Here is an 11,103-nt window from a genome sequence, read left to right on the forward strand (position 1 = left end):
AATCTGGAATGAAAACACAATATGGCCACTGTTAGTCTAGAGAAGATGGCTTAAGACTTCAAGTGTAGACCCTGCATCAGAAATTCTGATGAAGGGTGCCCACCTAAAATCTTATCTTTCCTTTTTCTTTCCTATAATGGATGCTGTAAATATTTCTAGTGCTTTTGTATGATTTCATGCCTCTTAGGGTTAGTAAGCTTACAATGTCTTTTAAATTTTGTACTGAGGATTGGTTGTATCTGGCTTCATTTATTTTTAATTATTGCCCATTCTATTTTTATTTGATACTAAAATATGCATTTGCCCTGGTTTATAGCTGGTGCTCCAGCAGCGCATTTGCAAATTTAGAACAACCTGCAAGTGCTGTTGCCAAACTCATTTAGTACACCATTGGATTTCTTGTTAGTGCTCATACTTCACACTAAGTTCATATAATCTGCTGTTTTATACCAGGGCTGTTATGCACATTGTAATTTTCTGCTGCTAAGGTGGAGCTGCATTTCAGTTTGTCTAACCTTTTAGGGATCACAGTCCAATTTTAATATACTTAACCTCCGACTGTGTTTGTTTATCGTGAGTTTAATTGCTGGTGACAGGAGTGTTCATATATGATTAGGTCAGAAGATAACGTGAAATAGACACTTATGCCTTGAAGTGTGTCATCCAAAATGATCTGAAATGTGAAATGATCTTTCAAAACTTGTATATCTATAGATTTGTATCAATAACCTTTGAGGATAGGAGAATGCTTAAGTCAGCATAATTTAACATATTGAAACACTGCTTGTTGGATGTGCCTTATATTTTCTCTTGCTATTTTCTTTGGTTTCATGTCTGAGATGCCCTTTGGTCTGTGGTCTGGAGTTTGCCTTTACCTACCTAATATCCTAGATGGCTGAAGACATAGCTGTTGGGTGGGCTAAAGGGGAGGAGGCAAAGTAGAAAGACAACAGTCAGAAACAGGTCTTGGATGGGTTATAGGGCTGGAAGAGGTAACAAATTTTTGGCGGGGTGTTGTAACACCATTAAAGGAAATAAACCTAGGTAATTTAATCAATAAATGGGTGTAAATGGAAGCAATGACTATATGACTGGGAAATGAACAGTTGCAAATTGTTAATAGAAAGTTGACTTGCATCTCAAGGGGTTGGAATTTGAAGCGAGTTGTCCAGATTTGTAGATCTCATTTGGAATACTGTTAAGTTTTGAGACCCAAACATCAGGAAATATCTTAAAGGATACAGCACAAATTCACTAGAATGAATCATGCTTGAAGGGTTAGATTGCAAGGAGAGGTTGCACATATCTGTTTTGTATTCCTTTGAGTTTAGAAGTTTAAGGTGTGACCTCATAGAGGTGTTTAAAACAGTTTCTCTGCATCCACCAATTGAATCTCTCTTCCCCCTTGTGGGGGAATATAGAACAAGAACAAGAATACATAATAAAAGTAGGCCATTTAGGTATGAAATCAAGAAACAGTTCTTCAAAGAATACTGAAAATCTGGAACTCACTCTCAAGGTCTGGATGCAGGGACAGTTGGAACTTTTAATACTGAGAGGGGTTTTTGTTAGGTGTCTAGGTATATGGAACTAAAGCAGATGGATGAATTTGAGATGCTGATGAGCCAGAATGTAATTGAATGGCAAAACAGGGTTAAGAGGCTGAATAAATATACGAATTAGGAGCAGGAGTAGGCCACTCAGCCCTTCAAGCCTGTCCTGCCATTCAACAAGATCATGGCTGATCTGATTGTAATCTCTCTCCACATTCCTGCCTACCCCCTGAAAATGAATGGCTATTTCCTGTTTTTTTTAGGTTAAGTTGAATTGAGTGAGAGTTCCCTCAATATTAATCTTTAAGCCGCTAGTTGTTGACAATATGCCACAGTCTGTCTTTTGCTGACTTTCAGGTCGACTATTCAACTTGAATAAAATATGCAAAATCTGGTAGAAGTTAAAGGCCTATGAATAATGCATTTGTATGCAAATAAAGCCATTATACTTCTATTGTGTTAAATGGCCTAGCCCCTTCCTCAACTCCTGACTGGATGTAATGTCAATAGTAGCTGTATCAAAATCAGCTGTGACTTAACCTGGCTTTTAACCAGGTGTAATGTAGCAGAAAGATAGAAGGTAGTACCATAATGAACCTTAGACATGAATGCTTCATTCTTGTTGCTCCTAATTCTGCACGTCAAATTGCATTCTCCTCTCACCAATGCTTCAGCTTTATACAGTTCAAAATATTCTGACTCAATTCAATTTTGACAGGTCAACATCTCTAGTTGTTTTAGCTTATCGTTCAAGTGAACACAATAAAAGTGGATGTGAAATTTTGTTTAAAATTTTGTAGATTCCTCAAACCTTTCCAGCTTTCAGTTGTTAAATCAAAACTAATCATATCAACTGTGAGTGAGATGTTAGTTCCTGTTTTATAATTAAATCCAATTAAGGAGTATATATTGTCTGAATTTCTTTGCCTCATCTGTTTAGAGCTTCACTATAGTTGAAAGGTTATCACTACTGAAATTGTTCCTGAAGTATTTGTTTCTCTCTTATTCTGTCTTCTCAGAATGTGAAGGTGTGTTTTTCCTGCATCAGCAAAGCTGCGTGGAAAAATGTCCACCTGGCTTTTATAAAGGACTCATCGATGGTCCTTTGGAAAACAACATTGAATCTCCACAAGTGTTGGGCTGCCTTCCTTGTCATGCTTCTTGCCGCACGTGCAATGGGTTTACGGCCAATCGCTGCCTTTCTTGCCTGCCTCATTCACGCTACAATGAAATTGAGTTGAGCTGCTCGCCCCAGATGCAAGTCAGCAGAGAATCTCCCCTGGAGAAAGAGGAAGTTGTTGAACCGCTCACTGAATCACATGTACCTATATGGTTTGCGTTGACCATCTGTGCCTTCATTATAATGGTATTTTTTATAATATTTATAGTTCTTCAGGTCAGGTCAGGATTCCAGTTCAGCAAAGTGAAAGTCTACACTCTACAAAACGGGAAAGGGATTATATCTTACAAAGGAATTTCTGACACCTGGAAAGATGGGGATTTATCCGAATCGGATTGTGAAGAATGTGATGTTGAGGGCCGAAGTGAGAGAACAGCTTTTATAAAGAAGATACAAAGTGTCCTCTAATATTCCTCTTGCAAATGTTCCATCCTGTTGCTAATGAAGGGTTGTGTGTGTTTCATTTTCATGGACTTCTGAGAAAAGTGTCTTTAGGGGACAAGGAATCCACACACCCATTTTTATCTGGAAGGTGGGTGTTTGAAATGATGTTAGACACAATCCCTCATAGCTGAACTATTGACAATACTGGAAATTGGGCATTTTTCACAGCTCTTAAGAGGTAGGTTGGCGACCCTAGTTCCCAGCAAAACCTGGTCAGGGCCATAGAATGGTAAAGTGGAATGTTTTTTTTTTAAACAATTCAATATTGTATAATGGGTAATAATGAAAATTTTGAGACTCCCAAAATTAACAAGAACATTCTTGAAATTTCAGTTTAGAAGACTTTCAGAAAGTTGTTTTAATCACAACATGATTGAAGGGGACAGAAACTTATGTTTGGTAACACATCACAACCCAGTTTTTGAGAAGAAATATTGTTAGTTCCAAAGGGTACCATTTTTGCACTTTAATTTTTTTTTTTTTAAAAATCCATCCCTTAAAAACACTCATTGAATTGTAATTGAAGTTTGAATTTTTTAAAAAAATTCTCTCCATGTAATCATTGACTCATTGGGTCACTCACTGTAGTGGGCTGAGGTATCCAGACCAGTGAGGTCTCTGATTCAAACGCTAGTCTGTATGGTTATGGCTCGGTGCACTTGGTTAGGGGGCTAGTGGGTGAGCTAGGGAGGAATGCAATCAACCAGGGTTCCTTCTATGCCTGCTAAAAATGTCCATGTGAACATCTGAGCCAAGTATGGATTTGGCATGGTGACCTCCATGGCTGACCAAACTGATAACACTTCCCATCAGGGCTTAGATGTGAAAATTGGCACTTGAGTGAGGTACCAACAAACTGACAGTCACCTGTGGACCTGTCAGCCAGCAACAGCTGCTTCAGGAGAGGAGGGAAATAAAAATATAATTAGTTTGTCTGCAAAAACATCACTTTCCAGAGCAGATTGCAGATTGGAGTCTGGCAATTTTGAGGCAAATAAAATAATTAGATAATGAAAACAAACCACACTAGAATTTTATATTTGTTTTATGCACAATCTGAACAATTCAGTTGTAACCCAGGGAAGTGGTAATGCACATACAAATATACTTGCAACCTGGAGTTCAAATTGAGGCTGGGGTCTCTCTCTGTATGTAAGGACTTTATGCAAAGTGACTGGCCCTAAATAGCATGAGGCCTGTGAGGGCAAAAGAATAACCCCTCCTACTAAATTGGAGATCTCACCTTGAAAAACCAGAGGCCGGTATAGGAAATGGAAAAATATCATTCTAGTGCAGTGGGAGGTGCTTTTGAGGTTAGTGCTGAAGTACATTATTTGGCCAAGGAAAAGAGACCTCATGCGACCTAACTTAAGAAAAGATTTAATTTCCAAGCAGTAACGAACCACTTTGGGCACAAAAGAAGTCCCCTAAGTAGTATAAATATTTATGCACATCACTTTACTTACTGAGGTGTTGGTGCAACTCACCTCAATAGCACTTTGTACCAGAACTCCTGCTATTTCAATGTCATTTTCAAATAGTGTCTTCCAGTTATTTTAATTGAAGGATTTTGCTATAAGCATACTACATATTATTGGTCAGAGAAGTCTGATCAGGAAAAGCTGTCACAGCTGTTCTATAAAGGAGAACAAATAGAGCAGGCTGAAGTTGGGCATTAAATGTGATTTAATCTAAAGTCACATTTTCTTACTGCAGATTGCATCACCGCATTCAGTTTGCTATCCAGGATTTGTGGATACAAATATACTTTGTTGAACTGTTTCAGAATATGCACCAAGCTGAAGGACGGAGTGTTATTTAGGTACCTTTTCATTTTGAGAAAAAACGAATGGGGAATGGATAACACAAAGGGTTACCTCTGGCACCCGAGTGCTAATCCAACCCGGACTGATGTGATGGGAGTTTCTCCAAGTTGTAAAGCCCTTGTTTGAAATGAGTCTGGTTATTCTCAAATTAACCCTTAAGTGAGCAGACGCACGAAGTGCCCTTAATTTGGTGTTAAATTGGCAATCTAATTCAAAGGTCACAGGGTGGCTGATGGGGGAAAATGTCACACTGATATAGTATAGGCACTGATATAGTATAGGCACTGCTATTCTGGAGCTGAGGCCAATTGAAGGGATAGTGTAGAGGGAGCATTGAAGGGATAGTGTAGAGGGAGCTGTGTCTGCCCCGAGAGTGTTTAACGTTGGCAAAGACTATCTAAAATGGAGAAAGTATTCCACTTCCAAGCATCAACCACTACAAACATGAACTTCACAAGAACATACCTGCTGATGCATAAATCTGGACACAAGTAGAGAAACTGAACAATCTTAGGGTCCATTTTGAACAGTTTAATAGAGTCTACCCTCTGATCAGTGTTGCTACCTCCTTAGTTAAACCTTAGACACAAATTTTAGTTTTCCCCTTTTACCATTGGTGCCTCCTTACCTGAGATGGTTTGCTGTGCTGAAATTTGTGGATATTAGCTGTGAAAAATGTTTATCTTCTCTGCTGTATGTCTGTATAAAAAATACAATGAGCACAAAACATTGGGGTGGGTGGGAAGTCTTTTTCTTCAAGTGGGGGTATTAAACTGAAATGGGGCTTTGGGACATAAAAACCCTCAGACCATTGAAACCCTCTCAGGGTGATTCACTGATGACATCAAGGCTTCCTTCAATGAAGCAAGAGAACTGCCTCAGAAGAATAGTCTTTTTAAAATTGTTATTCCTGATTTTATAATACATCAACAATTATGGATAAAGACATTGAGCATTTAAAAGAAAAACTTCAGGGCTGGTCAGGGAATAATCTTACTCTCAGAACTTGGTTGTATCTGCTATAGATGTTTTTCCTAGCCTATGCCTAGTTAAATGATCCATTTGCTCTATATTTGTAAGTGGATGACTAACCCTTTTTCCCCCAATCAGTTTGTCACCAGGATTATGTAGCATACCAGCATACTTATACACTACAGAAAAAAATCAAAGTTAAACTAACATTTCAAGGCTGTTCCATACTCTTAATTCATCACCTCAGATTGCTCCCACTGTTACCTTAGCCAGTGACTAACTTGTTCCCTTCAGTAATTCATCCTATTGTTGCAACAATGCTTTCCCTAGAACACCAAGTCTAGAGGGACAAAATCTCTAATGCTCAGGCAGGTGGGTTTTTTCCCCTCACGGTTCAGGTGGGCCTATCAAAATTTCACACACCTAAACCCTGTTGGGAAAATTATGCATTTACACAACTTCATATTACCCAAGTTGAGTTATATCTGTAAATGCTGAGTTACTGGTTTCACCTGAATTAGGAGACTGATTTCAAATTTGTCAAGTATAGAGATTTTGAGGAGGTTTTAGGGTGGAATAAATTGTTGCCTTCAGCTAAAATTGAAAGAATATTTTTCCAGTGGCCAAGTAGAATTTAGGTGAACTTTAAACACCAAAATGCTCCTTTTAACCGGGATATAGGAGTGTACTTCGGTTGGGGAGAATTTAATGTTAGGGCGATTTTATTTTGTTCTGCAGGATAACTTGCTATTTGGGAGTGATGTCTTCAGTGAAGCATTATGCTTGTATCGTAGCTTTGCACATGGTTCTAACAAGCCACACGAAATGGAGAGATTCTTTTGGATCTTGTCTGAAACCTGCCATTACCCATGAGCTGTTTTCAGGAGAAGCCCTGTCCTTGATAGTTATCCACAGTTGATCTAAGCCAGAGCAGCAGTTGGGGTGCTATATTTGGCCTCAGTGTCCTTACATCAGGGATACTGAAAAGTCTCTGTCGGTCCTGCTCCTGATTGTTATCCAGTAGCCCCCACTGGGAAGTGCATGTGTGGGAATGTCCATTAAGGATGGGACTGAACTTTGCTCTGATGCTTTCTACAGTTAGAGACTGCTGACTTTCATTGGACTTTTATATGGAAAAGGTCCACCTCAGTTAGGTATAGCAGGAAAACCAACCCCAATAAGAATTGACACATTCAGGAATTGAGGGCAGAAAGATTACCATGGGAACAAAAAATCATTTATTTTGATGCTTTGTGCAAACCATGTTGAACAAATGGGGTTTTAAATATTTAAGGTTTTCAGATGAAATGAATAGAATTTGCCTTATTAAGTCAGTCAGGCTAACTATAAAAGTTAGTCCAATCTGTAAACCCCTGAGGGTGTCCTGTATGGTTTAGCAGCCTTGCTAACATAATTCCTGATTGTGTTATCTATTGACTTTGCACTATATGCACAATATTCTCTCCCCTTCTATTATTGTGAATCTCGAGCACTAAATCAGTGTTGCAGAAGCATTGCTGAAATCCCAGGTGTTTAAGCAGTGCTGGTTCGTTCTGGCTTTTTTGAACTTGAGTAAAGTGATGGCACCATGTGACTTTTATTTTAATAAAGCAATATGATTATGGGCCTTGGTGTTGGGGGGGAGATCTATGATTGTTAATCAATGAATTTATGAAAAATAATTGTAAATAATTGTAATATATATATTATAAACCATGATTTCATAATATGCAACCTCTTAATGTGTAAAGGAATTCAGCAGTACGTATGCTTCCATCAGGGAAATCCTGAGTTGAATTGATTGTCCCGGTGCTTTGGATGATGAGAGGAAATGACTTTGTCTGTTCTGCTGCTTTGTTTTTGCAGTGCATTGTGGGATACTTGATGGGGGTGGGATGGAGGACAAGGGCCACAGAACTAAAGATTGTGCCGTAGCAGTCTTCTCTTGTATCGGTGATCTATGAATCCTTTCCAGATCTCTACACCCAAGTTCCATCCCTATCTGTATTGCACCCAATCACTCGGTTTGGTGCTGCGTTTCTCTTTCCTGCAAGGCACAACTGTTTTCCATACTGTGCTTCAGATGGGAAAGGAGGGGATAATCTTGCCTGTTGCAAGTGACCAATTTAGACTATGAACTGTTCCGTCCATTCCCAATACATCTTTTCACAATGTTAAACCGCTCCAAGTTCCCATGTTGTCAATGCACTTTAAACTGCCTTATTTTTTGATGAACCCCCAGATGGTTTGCCCTGCAAATCACTATTTTGTGATATTTGTTCCAGCTTTTTGTGCTCCTACACCCACCATGTTGAAACACCAAACCAAAATCATTTTTCGAAGGGCTTGGGAAACAGCTGGCGAAATAACTTAATACTGTTCTGGGTGTTTCTTTTTGAAGAAATTATTGACGCACTAGCATACAAAAAAATGTTGAGGATGGAGGGATTAATCTGGTCATTTTGACTGTTTTGCACAACTCTTAATGGTGACACTTTATTGTGCAAAACTATAAATGATTAGTCATAGTTATGCCAGAGTCTTTCTAATTGATTTGGCAATGTGCTTGTCGCCATTAGTTTTATGCATTTCTGGTGATTAATCAGTCACAGATAACCTTTGTCCTAACTAAGTAAAAAACCAAGTGGCAGAAACGTTTGCACATTTTGTTGGAGATTAAGTGTAGTTTTAGTTCATAATAAATGAAAACACTTCAGTGGATTACTATGTTCTCCTCTTCCCCTTCCCTCTCGCAATTTGTAGCTGTGTTGCACTAAAATATTTTATCATTCCAAATCTTGTCTTATGCATTAACCATTCACAAAGTTGTCTTTAATTGAAAGTACTATTTAAGAGACTCTCCCAGGGGCTTGGCAAGTGAAGGCATTCTGCAGAGTAGCAGTGAACCATACAGACGAGAAGGTCTTTTGTTTGATTCTCAATCTGTGCTGAGTCATTAATTTCAGGCAAGGTGAAACTGCGGTTGACCTCTGAATCTGAAGAAGATGGTGAAATTAGAAGAGGAGCACATCAAGCCATATTCTGGTACTTGCCATGGTAAAACAGCCCATCAACTCACTTTGCCTAAGCTTGCATCTGAAGGCACTTGCCAGAAGACTGGAAGCCAGCTACCACCTATTGAACCATACCCTAATGTGAGCCAAGCCTTTGGGAGAGATGGGGAGAAAATTAGGGAGGAGGTGGGGGATATAAGAGAAATGTGCAGCACCCAAAACCATTCACAAAATTAAATTGAAAGGGCTACATAAACTCAGTTGCAGTTCTTATTCCACAGTGCAATGCATTAAAACATGAGAGATGCTGGCTGCTTGCTGTGATGTGAAGTCCAATTGCTATAATGCTGATATTGTGGATGATTTACTAAGTGAACAGACATATTTTTGTACAATATTATATAGTGCACAGTAATTTTCTTGTAATATAAAATTGCTTAAAACAAATTACTCTTATTTAATGGATGTGGAAATATTGTCATAGATCTACTTAAAGAAATTAAAGACTGTTTCAAAGCAAAATGATGTATTTTTTTTCCTAATGTCAAGTCTTTTCAGGAAGTTACTTAAGTCTTTACAGATCACCTGTGCATTTTAAAAATCTGGACTTTGTAATGTCCCAATTAACAACTGTGCTATAGCTCAGTCAAGAGCTCTGATGTCACAAGAGCTTCTGTGCCACACTGCACCAATCTTGGAGTTAGGCTGTGGGCAGGTGGAGTTGTAACTCCTTGGATTGCAGGATGTGTTTGTTATATAAGACAAAAACCAAAAGGCTCTGTGAAGAGGATGTTAACAACAATCAGCTTTAAATATACTCTTTCTGCATTTGGAATTTTTTGTCTGGAGAAGTTGAAGGTCCTTTAATCTGAGTCTCCACAGGGGTACAATGTGATCTACCAGAGTTCAAAGAAAATTTCAAAAGTACTAGAAATGGAGAAAAGGCAGGTTTTTGGAGAAAATTTCACTTTTTTGTCATTGAATAAGGCTGACAGGTAACAGAGCAGGTAAATGTAGCTGAGACAGATTAGCATGATCTAATAGAATGATGGACCAGGTTTGATAGCTGAATAGCCTACTCTTGTTCTACTTTTGGCCTACTTGCTAAAATTATAGTGTGTACAAACCAAGAGCTTTGGGAACAGCAGAAAGCCAGCAACCATTCCTTCTTATTATATCCTTTTTGCCTCCAGAACTAATTGAACTAATTTAAATTAGTTCTTGAACCTTTTATATGCTTAAATAGCAATTTGTATAAACACAGCCTCTATATTTAACAGGTATCTCACCAATAACTCCGTTGTAACCCAGCTATTGGATGCAGAACTTGGAAGATGAGTAATTGCATTTTTATTTCTCCTCAGAAATGAATATGTCCAGAATTGTTGAGAGATTCAGCTCCATCTGTGGATGGCTCCTGACTGAATATTTCCTTAAATCGACCCCACTAAGTAGCATGAATACGTTAACACATGCCACAGTCCATGTGGAGCAATGTACCAGCATAATCTTTGAGGAACTTGAATAAATCCATGACTGGAGCAGGAAAGCAAGAATAATGTAGATCACCTTTTGGGTGAGGAGCTAGCATTGTGGATTAGATGGGCTGAATGCCCTGTTGGAATTTCTGTTAGTTAGCCTGTGCCTTGGCTGGTTCCTTTTGAGCAGTGAAAAGCACAGATCAACTTCTGGCCTCTTCCCTGGAAATAAAGCCTTTTAAACCCAGGCAAATTAATCTTGCGTGCTCTTTCTTATTTGCCCCATTATTGAATCTAATGGGCCTGGAGTTTTAGAGTCAGAGGTCTAGAGCACAGAAAAAGGCCCTTTGGCTCATCGAGTCTGCACCGGTTAAACAAGTACCTAACTATTCTAATCCCATTTTCCAGCACTAGGCCCATAGCCCTGTATGCCATGGCATTGCAAGTGCACATCCAAATATTTCTTAAATGTTATGAGGGTATCTGCCTCTACCACCCTTTCGGGAGTGAGTTCCAGATCTCACCACCCTCTGGGTGAAAAATTCTTCCTCACATCCCCTCTAAACCTGCCCCTTACCTTAAATCTATGCCCTCTGGTTATTGATCCCTCCACCAAGGGGAAAAGTTCCTTCCTGT

At 38.9% G+C, this 11,103-nt stretch overlaps 1 protein-coding gene across 2 annotated transcripts in view; it reads left to right on the forward strand.

The window, feature by feature from the left end:
* LOC121271976 (furin-like) overlaps nucleotides 1-9,511 on the forward strand; it is a 103,829-nt gene extending 94,318 nt beyond the window's left edge. For both annotated transcript variants that reach the window (XM_041178241.1, XM_041178242.1), the window contains one exon: nucleotides 2,573-9,511. In XM_041178241.1, the coding sequence (XP_041034175.1) occupies nucleotides 2,573-3,141 (569 nt within the window). In that variant the 3' untranslated portion in view covers nucleotides 3,142-9,511. The remainder of the gene's footprint in view (nucleotides 1-2,572) is intronic.
* The last annotated feature ends 1,592 nt before the right edge of the window (nucleotides 9,512-11,103 follow it).

This window comes from Carcharodon carcharias, chromosome 32, assembly GCF_017639515.1.
Source record: "Carcharodon carcharias isolate sCarCar2 chromosome 32, sCarCar2.pri, whole genome shotgun sequence".
Taxonomy (NCBI): Eukaryota; Metazoa; Chordata; class Chondrichthyes; order Lamniformes; family Lamnidae; genus Carcharodon; species Carcharodon carcharias.